Consider the following 20,596-nt stretch of genomic DNA (forward strand, 5'->3'; position numbering starts at 1 on the left):
TCAGGTTTCCAACTCTCTCAGAAAATCCTTATCCCTGGGATGCAGTGATCAGCTGAGAGGACAGGAGAAACAGCTTTATACCACGTTTTATACAGGCCCACGTTACCAAGGATACTCAGCAAAATGAGTGCTTATGCTTTTAATGGGGACCAAACTAATGAATGCTGGAGAAAGAATGCTTTGGGACTATTGGAAAACGTATCCAGGAATGGGCATTGGGCTTAGTGGTTAAGACACCAACTGAGATGCCAGTATCCCCTACGAGTGCCTGCTTGAGTCTTGGCACCATTCCAATTTCACTGGTCGCTAATGCATACCTTGGATGATGGCAGGTGACAGCGCATGTCCTCAGGTCCCTGCCCCGCATGTAGGACAACGAAACTTGAGTTCCTGGCTCCTAGCTTTGGCTTGGCCCAGCCATACCTACTGAGGACACTTGGTAGTGAACCACTGGATGGAAAATTTTTTTTTTTTTTTTTTTTTTTTTTTGACAGGCAGAGTGGAAAGTGAGAGAGACAGAGAGAAAGGTCTTCCTTTGCCGTTGGTTTACCCTCCAATGGCTGCCACGGCGGTGTGCTGCGGCCGGCGCACTGCGTTGATCCAAAGCCAGGAGCCAGGTGCTTCTCCTGGTCTCCCATGGGGTGCAGGGCCCAAGGACTTGGGCCATCCTCCACTGCACTCCCTGGCCACAGCAGAGAGCTGGCCTGGAAGAGAGGCAACCGGGACAGAATCCGGCGCCCCGACTGGGACTAGAACCCGGTGTGCCGGCGCTGCAAGGTGGAGGATTAGCCTAGTGAGCCGCGGCACTGGCTGTTTGTTTTTAAAAATAATAAAGAAAACTAAACTTTATTCACCTTGAAATTAAGAAGCCTTCAATTACAGTTGCCAACTCTCATAACCCTGAGATATTTTTACATCTCTCTGTTTTCTTAAAATGAATAATGAATGAATGGAGTACTAATGGGAGGGACAGGGAGAAGCATAAAATTTTTCTGACAAAAATAAAAAAATAGCTGGCGCTGTGGTACAGGATTTGGAAGAGCCACCACCTGCAGTGTCAGCATCCCATATGGGTACCAGTTTGTCTTGGCTGCTCCACTTCTAATCCAGCTCTCTGCTATGGCCTGGGAAAGCAGTGGAAGATGGCCCAAGTCCTTGTGCCCCTGTACCCGCGTGGGAGACCTGGAAGCAACTGCTGGCTTCTGGCTTTGGATTGGCACAACTCCGGCCATTGCAGTCATTTGGGGAGTGAACCAGCGAATGAAGACCTCTCTCTCTCCCTGCCTCTCTGTAACTCTGCTTTTCAAATAAATGAATAAATAAATCTTAAAAAGAAAGAAAAAAACACAACTAAGAACAATATACACCATCTTTTTATTTTTGTTTTAAGATTTATTTGATCAAGTGACGGGAAGAAAGAGAAAGGTCTTCTATATGCTGGTTCACTTTGCAAATGGGCACAAGAGCCAGGGCTGTGCCAGGCTGAAGGCAGGAACTTCTTCCTGGTCTCCACTTGGGTGACAGAGGCCCAAGTACTTGGGCCATCACATGCTGCCTTCCCAGGTGCATTTGCAAGGAGTTGGATCAGAAGTGGAGGAGGGCGTGAACCAGAACTTTGATATGGGTGGCCAGTGTCCCATGTGTGGCTTAACCTGCTGAATTAAAACACCAGCCACCTCCACTCTGACACCTATGGCAGGATGATCATGAGACAATCTCACTTGCAAACATCTTAAAGGGTGCTGGCTATTTTCCCAGGACTTCTCTTACCCTTTCAGAGTGCAGCCGTTGTGTCTGCAGGCACTGATGACACCCTCTCCATGAAGATTCTCCTCTGACGTCCGCTCTGCTGGTTCTGCCATTCTCACTGGCCACGGGCTCGCCATGTGATTCTGACATCACCCTCATCAACTTAATGAAACCCTACAAGATTCAGAATTACTCTCTATTGATTTTTTTTAAAAACTGATTTATTTATTTATTTGAAAGGCAGAGTTACAGAGAGGGAAAGACACAGAGAGAGAGAGAGAGAAAGAGAGGTCTTCCATCTGCTGGTTCACTCCCCAAATGGCTGCAACGGCCAGAGCTGTGCCAATCTGAAGCCAGGAACCAGCAGCTTCCTCTGGGTCTTCCACGTGGGTGCAGGGGCCCAAGGACCTGGACCATCTTCTACTGCTTTCCTAGGCCATAGCAGAGAGCTGGATTGGAAGTGGAGCAGCTGGGACTCGAACCGGCACCCATATGGGCTGCCAGCACTGCAGGCGGCAGCTTTACCCGCTACACCACAGCACCGGTCCCCTCTTCTTTTCCATGCTGCACCGTGAGATGTTTATTAACATCCAACAATCAGAGAATTCAGCCATCAAGTGCACTGGCAAGCAAGGTGGAAAGAGTGGAGTAGAAGGAAGCAGAGCTTTCGCTTTTCGTGCTCTGCTGCCTTTGGCTTCTCTTGACTGCAGGGGCCTACGATGATGCACACCGAGATGGTAAGGACCCCCTTGTGAAAACAGGTGTGCGGAAATGGGGGCAGCATCTCTGCACAACTGGAATCTTTTTGCACTCTGCTTTTCTTGGCCACATAAAAAACATCTATTCTTAGATGCTTCTACACCCACAAGGAGCCACAGACAGACCACTTGGTCAGGGGACACTTTAATTGGTGTCTTTGGAGAGTACCATGAGCCACACGTGCAATACAATAGGAAGCAGAGGCCCTGGACTCTGGCGGTGCTTTGCGGAAAATGATAGCTGGAGCAGGAGGTCAGCGATGGCTGAAGAATCCCTGAGGATGGTTATATTTAAACGGCTTCATCCTGCTGGGACCCCTGCAGAAACAGGAGAAGGAAGAGCAGTTAACACCATGCCTTCTGGACTGACAAAGTAAATTATGCTTTGTTCACACAAAAGAATACGAGGTGGTTGCAAAGAGAAAAAAAAAAAAGTGGCAGAGTTGCACGACACAGGACTTTGTGAGAAGGCAGACTGTAGAACAATATGTGAGGTGTTATTTTTGTAAAGATGTCTTTATGTGCTTGAATCACGAAACAGAAAATACAAAAACTCTCACTGACAGGGGGCACTTCTGGGGATAGAGCTCAGGTACCCTCTGTTTCTAGACTGTTCCTTGTTATTTGTATGTTTAAAAAATTTTTTTTTTTTAATCAGGGCTGTGGCTGTGGCGTCGAAGATTAATCTTCCACCTTCAGTGTGGGCATCTCATATGGTATTGGCTGCTCCACTTCTGATCCAGCTCCCTGCTAACGGCCTGGGAAAGCAGTGGGAGATGGCTCACGTGCTTGGGCACCTGCACCCATGTGGGAGACTTGGAGGAAGCTGCTGGCTTCTAGCTTTGGCCTGGCTCAGTCCCAGCTGTTTGGGGAGTGAACCAATGGATGGAGGATCTCTCTCTCTCCCTTTTTCCCTCTCAGAAGCTAGATCAGAAGCACAGCCAGGACTTGAACCCAGGTACTCCATCTGATATAGTACTTGGCTGCTGCAAGCGGCAGCTTAACCACTGTGCCCAAAGTTGCCCCAGTTATTTATATGGCTAACAACAAACATTTCTTTTCTTTTTTTTTTTTTTAAGATTTTATTTTATTTTATTTGAGAGGTAGAGTTACAGACAGGGAGAGGGAGAGGAGGAGAGGGGGAGAGGGGGAGAGGGGGAGAGGGGGAGAGGGGGAGGGAGAGGGAGGGAGAGGGAGGGAGAGGGAGGGAGAGGGAGGGAGAGGGAGGGAGAGGGAGGGAGAGGGAGGGAGAGAGAGAGAAAGGTCTTCCGTCCATTGGTTCACTCCCCAAATGGTCACAACGGCCAGATCTGTGTCAATCTGAAGCCAGGAGCTTCTTCCGGGTCTCCCATGTGGGTGTAGGGGCCCAAGAACTTGGGCCATCTTCTGCTACTTTCCTAGGCCATAGCATAGAGCTGGATTGGAAGAGAAGCAGCGGGACTAGAACCAGTGCCTATATGGGATGCTGACGCTGCAGGTGGAGAATTAACTTACTGTGCCATGGCGCCGGCCCCACAAACACATTTCTATAATTAAAAAAAATAAAGAAGTTTTGGGGCCAGCACTGTGGCATAGCCAGTAAAGCTGCTATCCATATGGATGCTGGTTAGATTCCCAGCTGTTCCACTTCTGATCCAGCTCCCTGCTAATGTGCCTGGGAAAACAGAAAAGATGGCCCAAGTACTTGGGACCCTACCACCCATGTGGGAGACCCATAAAAAGCTCCTGGCTCTGGATCAGCCTGGCTCCAGCTGTTGCAGCTGCTTGGGGAGTAAACCAGCAGATGGAAGATCTGTCTCTGTCTCTCTCTCTGTGACTTTCAAATAAATAAATAAATTTGTAAAAAACTAAGAAAGGAATTTTTAATTATCTCCTCTTGTAGGGCAATACTCACATAAGCAGATAGCTGGGAGTGAAAATAATCTGGCACAGTGCTGTGTGCTCTGTACTTAACTACCTCTTAATGCTATTTCTATCATTTTATAAGTTTTCTGTTTTTGTTACTTTAAACATTTATTTGAAAGGCAGAATTACAGAAAGAGAAAGAAACAAAGAGATCTTCCATCCCCTGATTCATGCCCCAAATGGCCACATCGGCCAGGGCTGCGCCAGGCTGAAGCTAGGAGTTTCAGCCAGGTCTCCCACACAGGTGCAGGGGCCCAAGTACTTGGGCCATCCTCTGCTGCCTCCAAGGCGCATTAGAAGGGAGCTGGCTCAGCAGTAAGGCAGCTGGAACTCAAACTGGCGCCCATATGTGATGCTGGCATTGTGGGCTGCAGCTAAACCTGCTGAGCCATGGTGCCGGCTCCCATCTTACAAGGTTTACAGGTGAACAAACAGGCTGAGGAGGCAAACTATTTGCCCAACACTACACACCTGGAAGTAGCAAGGTCAAAATTCAAAATCGGGTCTGATGCCAAGGCCTACATGCCACAGGAAGGCTGAGTTGTGACAGGCCAGGCAAAACCTGGGAGGGAAGCCTGGCCCGAGCTTTACCTGGAATTCTAGCCCCCAAGCAAAGCTTCAGAGGAGCCTGTCCACACCACTCCACTCAATGTTCAGTCAAGAGTTCCTCCCCCATTTCTGTAGATCTAGCATTGACGTTAATGGTAACCAGAGGGGCTGGCGTTGTGGCACAGAGGGCTACGCTGCTTCTGGTGATACCAGCGGTCCACATCAGAGCACTGATTCCAGTCCTGGCTGTTTTGCTTCCGACTCAGCTTCCTGCTATTGTGTACCTGGGAGGCAGCAGATGATGATCCAAGTGCTTTGGGTCCTTGCCACCCACGTGGGAGACCAGGATGGAGTTCCTGGCTCCTGGTCTAGCCCTGGCTGAGGTATATAGAAGGTAAAACCCTGATTTTAGTCTAACAGCTAGGTGGTGGTGGTGGAGATCACACGGAGAGAGAACAGGGATTGTAAAGAGGAGAGTAAGGAGGTTTTTATTTCAACACCAAAGGCTGAAGCCTTACTTGGCCTGCACCATGGCAGGCTCTATACACGCTCCATAGCATTTACCTTCACCCTCCTAGCATGCCTGAGGTAGGCACTTGTGAAGCTCAAAGGGGCTAAATGTGTGTCCTAATCGCACAGGTAGGAGCTGGAATAGGTCTTTCTGGCAACACCCAGTCACCCAGGCTCATCTAGGCAGACTGCAGATGGGCAAACCACTGCCTGATGGTCTCCTGCCAGGGGCTGAGCCAGCCTGCAAGTCTCCTGCTGTCTACGCCGGCACTCTGCACCCCAGGTAGTTGGCCTAATCCTTCACATCTCCCAGCTACAGGCTGTGGAATTAATTGGAGCTGAGTTGCCAGAGTACAGAGGATCACAGCACTTCTGGAAATGGGACCCCCGGGAACCATTAGAGAAGTAGAAGTAAGCACTGGCCATGTGAGAACTTCCACACTGCAAATGTGCTACAGCAGACTGGGCATGTGGGACAGCTGAGGTCTCCCACAGAGCCACCAGGAAGGGCAGGTGCGGGAAGGCACCAACCCCTGATCACCAGCTCCACCTCCCAACAGCCACTTGGGAGCTGAGGCTATCTATTAGCAGACAACACAGTGACCCTGGCCAGCAGAGGCCAGACAAGGCAGGAGGATGCTGGGACTGCTTCCAGGGCACAAACTGGCTGTCTAAGAACAAGGTGCGGGGAAGGTAAGGTCTTCTTCAGACTGACAGGGAACAAAGAGGATGTCTCAATTAGAAACAGATGATAGCCCATGCGCCACTCCTCCCGAACCCCTACACCAATGGAAGGGACACCTGAGCAGTGGATGCTGGGGTTTTAGAACTGGCTCTTAAAGAACAAGAACATTCGAGATGAAAGGGAAGGAAATGACCCAGCAACAAGGAGAGAAGTAGCTGGAAGAACTGTGAGCCCAGACACTCAATACCAGGCTCTCAAGATCTGCTGTCATACTCTGAGCCCTGGTCTTGTGCCAGGAACCATCTGGAAGGTTTACATGAACTGTCTGCAATTCATCATAAGCTAGAAGGTATTACTTTTAAGTTCACTTCAGACTTTATTTATTTATTTTGACAGGCAGAGTTAGGCAGTGAGAGAGAGACAGAGAGAAAGGTCTTCCTTTTTTCGTTGATTCACCCTCCAAGTGGCTGCTACAGCCGGCACGCTGCGCCTATCCGAAGCCAGGAGCCAGGTGTTCCCTCCTGGTCTCCCATGCGGGTGCAGGGCCCAAGGACCTGGGCCATCCTCCACTGCCTTCCTGGGCCACAGCAGAGAGCTGGACTGGAAGAGGAGCAACTGGGACAGAATCTGGTGCCCTAACTGGGACTAGAACCCGGGGTGCCGGTGCTGCAGATGGAGGATTAGCCTAGTGAGCCACGGCGCCGGCCCACTTCAGACTTTAGATTTAGAAATGAGCTCAGAAGCTGAGCGGTAGTGACACTTCTTAGGTCACCCAGCTGGCAGGGATGAGCATGTGTGTCTTTCTTCCATTGCAGCTGGTTCCTTCCATGATGTCCGACTGACCAGAGCTGTGATTCCTACTTGATACTTGATGCGATGCACCCCAGGGGTAGAGAAGACTTCCTGGGGACCAATGAGGATGCAACTTAAAACCGCTTACATGGGCAGTAAAAAGCAAGCAAACCTCATTGTCACAGGAAGTACAGAAAGTGGAGCAAAGCCCTCTTGATTCATAGCCTAGCACTGCTCTTTTAGTAGGTGCCACCTCCGAGGGTGTCGTGAACAAGGGGACCGGGCTGAGGGGAGAAGGCCGCGGGGAAAGCTTCAGGAAGGAGGGAGCAGGCTCCCCCCGGGAAATCCAACAGCAGGGTTTTAATTCCACAAGCACACTGGGAGCATGCATGCCCTCTGGGCAGATCCCTGCACAGTGAGACCCACCTGCTCCACGGCTCTCATCTCTGCCCCTCGTCCCCAGAGAAGTCACCAGAGTCCCAGTCCTCCTGCTCTCCCCTCACCTGAAAAGCCGCAGACACATCTTCTCCTGGGGAAACTCCTTGGGCCCCTCCACACTGTCATCGTGGCTCTCGGTCTCCAGGTAGACGTCCAGCAGCACGCACAGCCGCTGCAGCTGATTGGTCAAGAGCTGGTGACTGGGCCGGGGGCCACACAGCTCCTTGTAGCACACGTTGACCTCACTCTCCATGGCCTGTGCAGCGAGAAGGCCAGCAGCTCAGCACTGCCTCCCTGAGAGGGGACCTCGCAGGTCAGGCTTCTGTCCCTGGCTGGGCCTGAGGGCTGGTGTCTTTGCAGATGCTGGGCCACCACATCAAGCTGGACCGGGTTGACCTGAGGCTCCCTCTCTTCAAGACAACAAAGTCTTAAATTCTGACCATTGCGTGCCCTGCCTCACATGCCCACAGTCAGGAAGACGGAGGTGTGGGGAGGAGGAATCTCAAGATCCAAGCCAGAAGGCGCCTGGATTAAAAACACGCGCCATGGCCAGGAGGCCTGTGTCAATTCAAATCAATAGGCACAAATAACCATCAAGAACAGACACAATATCTCCAGATAAAAAAACCTCACTCCAGGGTGACTGTCAGGCCTCTGAGTTTATCTCACTAAGCGGGTGGTCTCAGTCAGGCTCTTTCCTCCACTGTGCCATGCAGGCTCCAGAACACCCTGCAAATCCCGCCAAGCCCCTCTGTGCCACACTCAGCCGCAGCAGAGTCTGCTCCTGCCCTCCCTCCACCAGGGGCTCTCCCTGCTCCTCCTGTCACCTGCTCAGGCCTTACCCGAATGTTGTCATCGTTGCTGTTTGTCTTCTCCCCCTTCCAGTTCAGACAGAGCTGGAAAACAGGTGGGATGGAGGAGTAGCCAGGGTTCAGCACCACAGCAGCCTGCAGTTTGGCTGGAAGAGGAGAGAGGAGGAACAATCAGTTCTGAGACCCAGCTCACCAGTGTGGCAGCCTCTCCACTGGACCCCGGTGGTCATCTCAGGAGGCTCCAAGTAATGTGATGCTGCAGAGTACATTAGGGGACTAACTGTTCTAGAATCTCCAAAGTGGAATCTGCCAGGCTGCAGGATACAAGGTCTGGTAACTCTGGCCCGAGGACCTTGACCTACTTACTGTGCCACAAAGGTGTAGACTTTTGCATCTGGTTCACCTTGGATGTGCCCAGGAGTTCTATCTGCTACTCTGAAAGAATTTTGGATTAAATGCTATTTATTTGCCAGCAAGTTAAAGATTCTTCCATTCTTTTTTTCTTTTCAACAACATTTTATATCAGGCAAATATATTTTCTCTATTTTTTCCTTTTTTTTTTTTTTTTGTCACATGAAGTTTTTTCTTCAATTTGAGAGAGAGAGAAAGAGCAAGACAGAGAGAGGTAGAGAGCTTCCACCTACTGGTTCATTCTCCAAATGCCCACAATAGTCAGGGCTGGGGAAAGGGGGAAGTTGGAGTTGTAATCCAGGGCTCCACATGGGTGTTAGGAACCCAACGACATGAGCTATCACCATTGCCTCCAAGGGTCCACATTAGGAGGAAGCTGGAATCAGGAGCCAGAATCAGGGATCAAACCAAGATGCAGGTGTACAGGTGTCCCAACTGGCAGTACAACCACTAGCCAAACACCTGCCCCTGAAATTCTTTTTTTCTTATTATTTTTTAAAATATTTACTTATTTATTTGAAAGGCAGAGCTTCAGAGAAGCAGAGGCAGAGACAAGGTCTTCCATCCACTGGTTCACCCCCTAGCAATGGCCAGAGCTGAGCTGATCTGAAGCCAGGAGGTTCTTCCGGGTCTCACACGTGGGTGCAGGAGCCCAAGGACTTGGGCCATCTTCTACTGCCTTCCTAGGCCATAGCAGAGAGCTGGATCGGAAGTGGAACAGCAGGGACTCAAGCCAGTGCCCATATGGGATGCCAGCAAAGCAGATGGTGGCTTTACCCATTATGCCACAGCACCGGCACCGGAAATTCTTTTTAATACCAACATGAAGTCCTTCCGGTAGTGCAGTCACTGTGCAAACTCTTTATGCACATTTCATTTCACCCTCACAATGATTCTATGAGATGGGTACTGTTAGTCTTGTGCCTGTTTTATGTGAAAAAAAGCTGAAGCTACAACAGAAACGTCACTACCACCTGACAGTTGCACAGCAGCAGTGCTGAGTTTAACCAGGACTGCCTGATGTCAGGATCTCTGTATTTCTGCATGCACTCATTCCTTCTCTGGTGACAGCCATGGCCTAACTCATCAGGATGACATTTAACCTTCCTACCAAGGGGCTAAGTGTGTCACTACTTTTCAGTTATTTACGGGGGAAAGCTTTGACTCTATACCAGTTACCTATATAACACAGGACAGGAGAGGATTTGCAAATTAACATTTATTATTGGGGCTGGCGCTGTGGCGTAACAGGTAAAGCTGTAGCCTGCATTGCTGGCATCCCATATGGGCGCCCATTCGAGTCCCAGCTACTCCACTTCTGATCCAGCTCTCTGCTATGGCCTGGGAAAGCAGCAGAACAAGGCCCAAGTCCTTTGGTCCCTGCACCCACGTGGGAGACCCGGAAGAAGCTCCTGGCTCCCGGTTTCGGATTGGCACAGCTCCGGCCGTTGCAGCCAACTGTGGAATGAACCAGAGAATGGAAGACCTCTCTGTCTCTGCCTTTCCTTCTCTCTGTGTAACTCTGCCTTTCAAATAAATAAGTAAATATTTAAAAAAAAAATTTTTTTTTGACAGGCAGAGTTAGACAGTGAGAGAGAGAGAGAGAGACAGAGAGAAAGGTCTTCCTTCCATTGGTTCACCCCCTAAATGGCCACTATAGCCAGCGCGCTGCAGCCAGCGAGCCGCACCGATCCGAAGCCAGGAGCCAGGTGCTCCTTCCTGGTCTCCCATATGGGTGCAGGGCCCAAGGACCTGGGCCATCCTCCACTGCCTTCCTGGGCCACAGCAGAGAGCTGGACTGGAAGAGGAGCAACCGGGACAGAATCTGGCACCCCAACCGGGACTAGAACCCTGGGTGCTGGCGCCGCAGGTGGAGGATTAGCCTAGTGAGCCACAGCGCCAGCCTAAAAAATTTATTATTAAAAAGTGATTCCAGGGGCCAGTGCTGTGGCGTAGTGGGTAAAGCTGCCGTCTATGATGCTGGCAACCCAGATGGGCACCAGTTCGTGTTCCAGCTGCTCTTGGGACACATACATCCCATATCAAATTGCCTGGGGTTTAAATCCCAGCTCCACTTCTGATTCCAGCTTCCTACTAATACAGGAAGGCAGGTGGTGGCTATGGTGGCTGAGTCTCTCATATGGGAAACCCAAACTGAATTCCCAGCTCTGAGTTTTAGCTCAGCTTAACTCTGGTTGTTGTAGGTATTTGGGGATTGAATCATCATATGGGATCTCTCTCACTCTCTCTAATGAAAAGAAAAAATTTAGGGGGCCAGCACTGTGGCATAGCGGGTAAAGCCATTGCCATCCCATATGGGTGCTCATTCAAATCCTAGCTGCTTCACTTCTGATCCAGCAGCGGAAGATGGCCCAGGTACTTGGACCACTGCACTCAAGTGGGAGAACTGGAGGAAGCTCCTGGCTCCTGGCTTCAGATTGGCCCAGCTCTGGCCATTGTGGCCATTTGGGAAGTGAACCAGCAGATGAAGGTCTCTCTCTCTCTTAATTCTACCCTTCAAATAAATAAATCTTTAAAAAATTATTAAGATTCCTTTCTCTGCTGTCGTGTCACTTCTGTCATAATAGCTAGCACCTATTTCTGGATTTGTCGCTCAGTTTTTTGTTTCTAATCCTTACTATATAAAATTTGTAAATTGGCCTGCTATAAAATGACTTAAGGAGTATATATATTTGGAATTGTTTCCTACTTATTCATCTTTCTCTGTTTTTCAAATTTCACAACTCATCCAATGAAAATGCTAATGATCCCAATCATTCCATATATTAATCTAAAATACTTATTATCTTTCCAAGCTTTCACCTCCTCAACCTGAAAGCAGAAGTGATCTCTTCCAATAATTTCCTACCCTGAGGCTTTATAAATTTCTTGAGCTGGATTTTTGTGCCCTTTCAAAACAGTAACCTACGTTCTTTAGGGATGAAGAAAAAGGATGGGAAGCATAGGTGCAAATTCCAAACAGTGGTCAACGACTAGGAGGGAGCCAACAAAGTGGTATTAGACGGCCTCAGCTGTATCCAAAATATTCAGCTTCTTCCTAGTACTTTTTAAAGGCTATGAAGAAAATAAAAAGAGAGAAGGAACAAAGAGGGATAGAGAAACTCTGGTTGCAGGTGTCCCATCTTCCATTTCCTGCACTTACAACTTGCTAGGGTTTGGGTGCAGTTTGAACACTGTCCCCCAAGGCTTCCTATGTTAGAAGCCTGGTCCTCAGTGCAGCGATGTTGAGAGAGGGAGGTGGGGCCCAGGGGACGGTGATTGATGGTCACTGGGGTGTTGTCCTCGGGAGGGATTCGTGTAGTTCCTGAGGGACCCTGGCTGGTACAGGAAGAGCAAGGCTGGCCCCAGACACGTGGCTTCCTTTCTTGCCAGGCTGCTCTGCTCCGCGCAGCTGCCACCACTGTGATGCCATCTGCCTGAAGCCCTCACCAGAGGTCGGACGGACAGAACCACTGGATCCCAGCCTTCAGAACTGGGAGCTAATTAGCTTTCTTTCCTCATTAAGTACCAGCCTCAGGTAGTCAGAGCAACAGCAGACTCATCCAGAACAAGTGACAGCTGCCTCGGCTGGTGGCCACCGTGCCCAGCCTCGGGGTCCGATCCTGTGGGCAGTGCCAGGCTTGCCGAGGCTGAGGGACAACAGCACCACAGCCTGGGTGCAGCATCTGGGTGGCTCCAGTGGGAAGCCCTGGCAGGGTCAGAGCCCAGGAGAAGTGTGAGAAACACCAGCTTCCGATGCCTCTAAAGAAGAGGCAGGGACGGTGGATGAGGAAGGGAGGTCCTCGGCCCCTGCCCTTTACAGAGACGACCCTCTCCTGCTGTGAAGGGGCGAAATGGGATGTCTGATGCCAGCGAGCTTTAAAACAAAGGGCGGAGAGAAGAGGCGCAGAGGTCAGACTGGGCTGGTGATTAAGCCTGAGATTCCTCACCTATACAACAGAAATGCTCTCACTACCACCAGGACAGTCGGAAGGGTGAGATAAAGCACGTGTGTGACGGTGCTGCACAGCGCAAGTCCTGGAGGAACGGGGCTCCAAGACCACTGCTCTCTGCTAAGTCCTCGCAGCAGCATTCCAGGACTGTCTGCTTCCTCCAGGCCACCCCCAGGTGTTTGATCCTCGGCAGCGCCCCAGCCTCAGGAGCACCGTGACCCTCAGAGCAATTACCTGTGCCCCTTTCGATGAGCGCCATATAGTAGAGATTGGTGTCTCCTGCCAGTCCCGCCTCCACAATGTCTTTGGTGAAATGGAGCTCCTAGAACAGGACAGTGGACAAGAAGTGACATGCTGGCTTCTCTGGTCAATTCCCTGCCCTCCCAGCAGAGGGCAGGGGCTGAAAGGTGACACAGTCTGCAGTAACCCCTCCTCCCCCAGTCGGCCAGTAAGAGAAACCTGTCATTCCTCCACCTACCATGTAATCCTCATGGGGAATCGTCACCCACTTCACCAGGCGAGAGACAACCTTGGCAGGGAAGAGGTACTGGCAATCACTGGTAACTGGTACAATGCCATGCTCTAAAAGAGAGCCAGACAGGTGGTGTCACAGGTAGAATGGACAAAGAACATCCTCCTGGGGCTCTCTGGAGGGCTGATGGCTCTGCCAGTTGTCCAGCTCCACCTGGCACTCAAGACGTAGTGAGGTCAACATATGCCAAAGAGAGCAGGGACACCCGCTGACCCTCACCCAGGGCTGTGGTCCTGGCCAGATCTGGCGCCAGCATTCAAAGGGCAAAACAAAAAGCCCTGTGGCCAAAACCACGGCCCCTGCAGCTGTGACTGTTCCTTAGGCCAGACAGCTGAGAGGGCTGTTCCCACAGCTGACCTTGCCGGAGGAATGACAGAGGTGTTCTGTGTCAGTTCCTCCAAGGCAGACCTGGGGAACCGCTGCAGGGTAAATTCCTATGAGCATTCCAATAAGCAAAGACGCCAACACAGCGAAGGCCGTCAGGGATGACAATCATCTAATCTGCGGACACAGTCAGCAGCGCTGATGGAGACCAAGGGATGGGCACAGGAGAGAGAGGCTGTTCTGAAGAGATCACTGCCCACTGCAAGCCCAGAGCTGGCCTGGCGCAGGGTCTACAGATGGGCCCTGGAAATCCTATGCCTTTCCTGACAGTAGCTCTTTTAGACCACAGTGACCCCGACACCGCTCCCCCTCCATGACCCTACAGATGCTGGGTGCATGACAGATACCTTCCAAGAATCTGTTGAATGAGTACGCTACAAGAAAACCCCCATACCAGCACCACCCAGGTCAGTGGCTTATTAGGGTCCCCTGGGAGTTTAAGAGGACAGGCAGGTGGGGAACATGAGCTCAGGCCTACAGCAAGGGGAGAGGCAGTGGCTCCCTGGACAGCTCTACTCACATAAGCCGAGTGTGAGCTCCACAAAGGCAGGCCCCTCTGCCTTCACTCTTCTACGCTCAGGGCCTGCCATGAATCATGCTCTTACTAAATACCTGTGGAATGCACACCAGATCTACAACGCACTGAACTAGAATGAGATCCTGCCCCTGAACAACCCACGACCTTGTGCTACTCCGAGGCTTTAGGCCTTGTCTGGGAGGGCTGGGACAGCCCTGATGACTGCAGGGAGCTCTGATTTCTGCCTGGATGAAGCTGCCAAGAGCCCTGCTAGGAAACAGCAGGAATCCTGACCCGTCAGCAGAATTCAAGAGCACTGAATGAAAGGTTAGGTCACTGTTGACCCCTGGTGTCTAGGTGGTGTACGCTCCAGCACCAGCTTACCCAGGGATGCAAACTGTTTGTGGAGGGCCAGGCGGGACTGCACCCTGGTCTTCAGCAGCTTCATGGTGGTCTCCATGTGGCTAGCGCTCAGCGAGTGGTCAGCAACCACAGTGTGCTGTGAACGACAGCAAAAGACACTCGTCGGAATCTTCCCCTCTTCTCCAGGCATTGCCTGTCTGCCTCAAGGCGGGTACCTTTCAGGAACCCCAGAGGCCGGACACTGAGTCCTGGCAGGAACAATAGTTCCCGAGAAAAAGCAGCCTTCTGCTCAGGTGTCAGGCACCCTGAGCTTCTGCTCACACCTTGTTCACGGCATCCTGGTACACAAGACAGAGGGCAGCACAGCTTGCAGCATTTACCCAAGTTATCCCGGGGTAATGACTACGAGGCTCCAGGGGAAGGCAAAAGCCACCTCAGTACAAGGAGGCTGGGGACCTCTCAGTCCTAAGGGGATGACAGGTTCTAGCCCCGAAGGAAAACATCCTGCTACTTCAAAGCTCTGAAAGGCACCTGGCAGAGAAGCTAGGGAGATCCGCTCAGTCTACATACCTGGGGCTGCTCTTTGGGGAAGTGGAGGCCACCCAGCTTCTGTACCCACAAATAAGGGTGACCCAGGTCGAGTACATAGTCTCTCAAAGTCAGGATGCTGTAGAAAAAATCGACAGAATGAAATGACTTTATAATCTACTTCTGCTCTGTCCTGGGATGCAATCCTCCTCCCATGCTCCCATGACTCACAAAAGCTCAGGCCCTCAGGCTCAGCCCAGCTCACAGCCAGGCTGCAAGAGAAGCCCCCTTGGGAAGTTCATCTCTCCCACACTCATTTTCCCTTTCTCCTCTCGCAGCCTTCAACTCACTAGCAAATTTCGAACAAAAAGGCAGTATATTGGGGCTGGTGTTGTGGTATAGTGGGTTAGGCCACAGCCAGCAGCCCCAGCAGCCCACATGGGCACTGGTTCAAGTCTCACTACTCTACTTCCAATCCAGCTCCCAGCTTATGTGCACAGGAAAGCAGCAGAGCACAGCCCAAGTGCTTGGGCCCCTGTACACAAGTGGGAGATCCAGAAGAATCTCCTGGCTTCAGATCTGTGGCCACTTGAGGAGTAAACCTGTGGATGGAAGACCCCTCTCTCTGTCTCTAACTCTCTGGCTCAGCTTTTCACATAAATAAAATAAATCTTAAAAGAAAAAAATAAAAAATAAAAAAAGCAGCATACTGATGTCTTCAACAGTCTAATTTATAAATTTTTAATCTGAGAATTAAAATATTACTTTTATTCTATCATGTGATACAATAAAACCTACTCTTATGTTCCCCAAGTTTTGATTCTTCCTGCCTTTCATGTCATCCCTTTAACTTGTAAGCGACAATGGGCAAGTGCCCCTTCTACCCTGGGTCGTCCCTGCCTCTTGGTGGCCTCTGGCCCTAACAGGCCTCCTGCTTGGGTTTGAGCTGCCACAGACAGAAGCTGAGAGCCTGGGAGAGGTAGAATGCTGCTCGCTCACTCACCCAACTTTATCAAACTGATACTGATTGGCTGGATTCGGAGTTTTCTTCCCATGATCCCCGGGATACAAACAGCTCAGGACTGAGTCAGGAGATAGCAAGTCCCTGGAAAAGGGAAGAGAGACCTCGGTGAGAATGCTGGTGAATGTACTGCCTCAGGGGAGACTTGGTTTATGGGCGTGGTAATGTCCCCTCTCACAGATGACTGGAGCCACCACTTACTGCTTCCTGTGGGCCAGTTCCTTTATGTGCTCAAGGACATTGGAGTCTCACAACCCTGAGGCAGGATTATCATTTCCATTCTAAGAGGAGACTCAGAGCTTTGAAAGCTATGGCTTTTCCACAATCACACTGCGAGTAAAAGCTAGAAGCAGGTTTTGTGCTGCTCACAGAGAGCAGTACTCTTAACCACCAATTAAAAAAAAAGTCTTCCTTCAATTATTATATGGTGTGGGCAGGTGCTGTGGCACAGTGGGTTAAACTGTGGCCTGCAATGCCACACTCTGTATCAGCTCCAGTGCTGATCCAGTTTCCTACTAACGCACCTAGGAGAGCAGCAGAAGGGCCAAGCACTTGGGCCCTTGTCACTCATGCGGGAGACCAGGATGGACGGATGGAATTCCTGGCTCCAGGCTGAAGCCTGGGCCAGATCTGGTTGTTGGGGCCACTGGGGGAGTAAACCAGCAGAAGGAAGATCTCTCTCTCTCTCTCTCTATCACTCTCTCTCTGTAATTCTTTCAAACAAATAAATCTTTTTTAAAAATTAAAAAAAAAAACAACACATTGATACGGTGACAGGGCCTTATGTCAGAGGCAAATCCCAGGATACCAGCAATAGCTCAGAAGCAGAACAGACTCCTTTCCAACCCAGACAATAAGGCACAGCGCTGTATGTGTCTCACTTTGACCAAATCTCATGCTAATCACAAAAAAAGGACTCCATTAGATGCCTAAAGAAAGATATTATCACAAGCATTGGAGACAAGGTGACCCAGTGTCGTAAGCAGAGACAGCCACAGACTGCTATCCACCTGGGATGGTTAGGGCACAGGCTGTAATTAAGGTGACAGAGAAGAGGTGGTGTCAGGGATAGCATGGCGATTGTATCACAAAGGAGACAGGCCTCTTCCTGCCCTGAACCAATAGGGGTTCTCCTTCATCTCTCTTCATCTGCATCAGGAGCACGCAGGCGGGAATGCTGCTCCTACTGCCCAGCGTGCTGAACACGGTGGCAGCTCCTGCCCCTTCCCTATTCTCAGTCTCACCAAGTACCCCAGACCGTGTCTCTGCCACCTCTGCTGCCTCACAAGAGCTGCCCAGAGAATACATGTCTTTTGGTTAGTGTTTAGTGACTACTATTAACTGATCAAAATAAAATAGGACCAAAGCTGCATGGAAGGGCTTTTATTGACAAAACCTAATGAAGAATCAAACTTCTTGATAACATGGAGCTCAGGACAAATGAATTTGGTAAAAGTAAGAGACATAAAAGGAGAGGCTGTTTATAGTCATAAAAATCTAACACCCAAATGAAAAACTATTCCATTAGTTAAATCTGTTACAAGGTGCTTTTTTGTTTTTCTAAGATTTTTATTTATTTGAAAGGCAGAGTTACTGACAGAGAGATGGAGAGAGAGAGAGAGAGGTCATCCATCCACTGGTTCACTCCCCAAATGACCACAATGGCTGGAGCTGGGCCAATCCAAAGCCAGGAGCCAGGAGCTTTCTCCAGGCCTCCTCTTCGGGTGCAGGGAATCAAGCACTTGGGCCATCCCCTACTACTTTCCCAGGCCATAGTAGAGAGCTGGATCAGAAGTGGAGCAGCCGGGACTTGAACCAGCATCCATGCGGGATGCTGGCACTGCAGACGGTGGCTTAACAGTGCTGGCCGCTGTTACAAGGTTTTGATGGAAAAGAGATTTAAAAATCTTAGCTGAGGAGCTGGTGTTGCAGGGCAGTGGGTTAAGCCACTGCTTGCAAAACCAGCATCCTATATTGCGCCACTGGTCCACTCTCAGTTGTTCCACTTCTAATCCTGCTCCCTGCTAATGCATTTGAGAAAGCAATGGAAGATGACCTGAGAACCTGGGCCCCTGCCTCCCAGGTGGGAGACCTGGATAGAGTTCCAGGCTCCTGGCTTCGGCCTGGCTCATCCCTGGCCGTTGTGGCCATTTGGGGAGGGAACCAGTGAATGGAACACCTCCCATTCAGTTATTCTGCCTTTACAATAAATAAATGGATCTTAAATTAAAAAAAAAAAAAAAAAAAAAAAAAAACACCTTGGTTGGAAAATGACTAAATATAGTTGAGGAGAGGGCATGTAGCCTAGAAGCTAAGATATCCACATTTTGGCCAGTGCAGTGGCGTAACAGGTGAAGCCGCTGCCTGCAGTGCCAGAATCCCATGTGGGTACCAGTTCAGGTCCTGGCTGCTCCACTTCCGATCCAGCTCTCTGTTATGGCCTGGGAAGATGGCCCAAGTCCTTGGGCCCCTGCACCCACGTGGGAGACCCGGAAGAAGATCCTGGCTCCTGGCTTCAGATCAGCACAGCTCCGGCTGTTGTGGCCATCTAGGGAGTGAACCAGCGGATGAAAGACCTTTTTCTCTCTCTCTGCCCCTCTGTAACTCTGCCTTTCAAATAAGTAAATAAATCTTAAAAAAAAGTTAATGGATTAATGAAAAATTCATTGAAATGGCCTAATGAAGATCAATCTGGAAAATAATTTCTTAAGGAAAACTCAGCAGTGTTAATCTAATTCTGATTAAAATGTCTATATTAGAAACACCAATTCCCTAATGAATGAACAGATATAGGCAATAGTTGTCAACAGTTGTTAGTGTGCTGCTAACATCACAAAAAGAGTCAGCCTGTGTCTCCCTCTGGAGGTGTCAAACAAAATGTATGACATACTCCTGCCCTCTCCCCAGCAAAAAAAAAAATCAGAATGGGGTCAAACTGCCTATCTAGATATCAATCCGCAGGAAACACAAGGACAAAGAGTAACATGTTAAACTGTTCCACAGAGACACAACCACCAAAATCCAGACGAGGGTGAACCTACATAGCAAACAACCCACTTTCCTCGACAGATGAACGGCAAAAACTCAGACAAAGCTTTACCCATCTATAATGCATGGACCTTACTGTGATCCAGATTCAAAATACAAACTATGAAAACAAAATCACCACTGCCAAAAAAAATAAATAAATAAAAATTTATGGGAAAATCAGGGCACTCTGAACCCTGACTGGATACTGAACACTAGTGTGACATTGTGATTGTGATTATATTTTTTAAAAAGTATCCCTGGGGGGCCGGTGCTGTGACATAATTGGCTAAGCCTCCACCTGCAGTACCAGCATCCCTATGGATACCAGTTCATGTCCCGGCTGCTCCTCTTCCGATTCAGCTCTCTGCTATGGCCTGGGAAAGCAGTAGAAGATGGCCCAAGTCCTTGGGGCCCTGCACCCATGTGGAGACCTGGAAGAAGCTCCTGGCTCCTGGCTTCAGATTGGCCCAGCTCCAGTCATTGTGGCCATTTGGGGAGCGAACCAGTGGATGGAAGACCTTTCTCTCTCTCTCTCTCTCTCTCTCTCTCTCTCTCTCTCTCTCTCTGAGTCTCTCAAATAAATAAAATAAATCTTTAAAAAGAAAAATCCAATCCTGTTTCCACCCTGGCATTTTCTTTGGGGTCAGGGCCCACTTGGAGATGCCCAGAGTACAGCACAGTGCTACAGGGCCAGACTGACACTCAGCTAAGGCTTTCCTCTTCACCTGTGTCCAGAGCCAGATACCTGGTAGAGCTACTGTGAAAGTGAAAAGCATCAATGATGATCAGCCAGCTGTCATTTACCACGTGCCTCGTCTATGCTAAGCACCAGAACTGACTTAACAAGTACCCTGAAAGGATTATCACAATCAGGGGCACAGAATGAGGAAACGGACACTGAGGTCAGGCAGACAGCTTCGCAAGGAGCTGGAGTCGAGCAGGCAACATAGCCTGCGGCCCTGGTGTTAGCACGCAGGGCACCTGGGAAATGAGTGAGCGGATGCTCCCGACAAGCAGCTCCACCAGGATCCAGGGGACCCTAAAGCTGCTCACTGAACCAAGTCCTTGCCGAGCCTGGTAGCTGGGTGCTCAGAAGCACAAGCCCTGGGTTCCCTCTGCTGGAGTCAGGGTCAATTTCACCCAGAGTGCATCTGAGTAGTCAGACACTCCCCAGCTCAGGGACCGAGGCTGCTGTGGCCTAAAAGGAGTGTGGAGTCTACTGGCAGGGTCTCAAAGCCAGGAGACACTTTCCGTCAGACAGACTGGATGGGATGGGAAGAGCCCTGCTGCACCAGGCCCCAGGCCTGAGCCTCAGTGCTTTCACCAGCACCGCAGTGCTCAACTAAGTGGGGGCTGGGTCACCCCAGGGCCTGCCAGTTCTTTCCAACTACCCCTGCCTGTGGAAGGGATAGTCAGGGGTTTCCTGGGAAGGCTGTGTAATTACTGTGCCTCTGTTCACCCTCTGCTGAGACCCAGCACAGCCTTCCTCCCACCACACAGGGAAGGACAACCTGGGTTTGAACTGAGGTGGAGAGTGAAAATCCCAGCAACAGAGGTGCAGGCGACTGGTGCAGTGGTTACAACTCCGAGGGCTCGTGTTAACAGTGCAGTGGGTTAAGCCACAGCTTGCTATGCCCGCACCCCATATCAGAGCACTGG

At 50.3% G+C, this 20,596-nt stretch overlaps 1 protein-coding gene across 5 annotated transcripts in view; it reads right to left on the reverse strand.

The window, feature by feature from the left end:
* Positions 1-1,952: 1,952 nt before the first annotated feature.
* The window catches only part of THOC5 (THO complex subunit 5), a 47,035-nt gene continuing 28,391 nt past the window's right edge, over positions 1,953-20,596 (reverse strand). For 3 of the 5 annotated variants that reach the window (XM_008274682.5, XM_008274681.5, XM_089323349.1), the window contains 8 exons: positions 15,890-15,991; positions 14,929-15,025; positions 14,380-14,494; positions 13,041-13,144; positions 12,797-12,884; positions 8,229-8,344; positions 7,452-7,642; positions 1,953-2,825 (listed from right to left, as the gene is read on the reverse strand). In XM_008274682.5, coding sequence (XP_008272904.1) covers positions 2,762-2,825; positions 7,452-7,642; positions 8,229-8,344; positions 12,797-12,884; positions 13,041-13,144; positions 14,380-14,494; positions 14,929-15,025; positions 15,890-15,991 — 877 coding nt within the window. In that variant the 3' untranslated portion in view covers positions 1,953-2,761. Of the gene's footprint in view, positions 2,826-6,512; positions 7,060-7,451; positions 7,643-8,228; positions 8,345-12,796; positions 12,885-13,040; positions 13,145-14,379; positions 14,495-14,928; positions 15,026-15,889; positions 15,992-20,596 lie in introns of those variants that run through there. The other 2 variants (XM_089323350.1, XM_008274677.5) reach the window with 1 other exon arrangement.

The sequence above is a fragment of the Oryctolagus cuniculus genome, chromosome 21 (assembly GCF_051225735.1).
Source record: "Oryctolagus cuniculus isolate XC-2025 breed Fujian yellow rabbit chromosome 21, ASM5122573v1, whole genome shotgun sequence".
NCBI lineage: Eukaryota > Metazoa > Chordata > Mammalia > Lagomorpha > Leporidae > Oryctolagus > Oryctolagus cuniculus.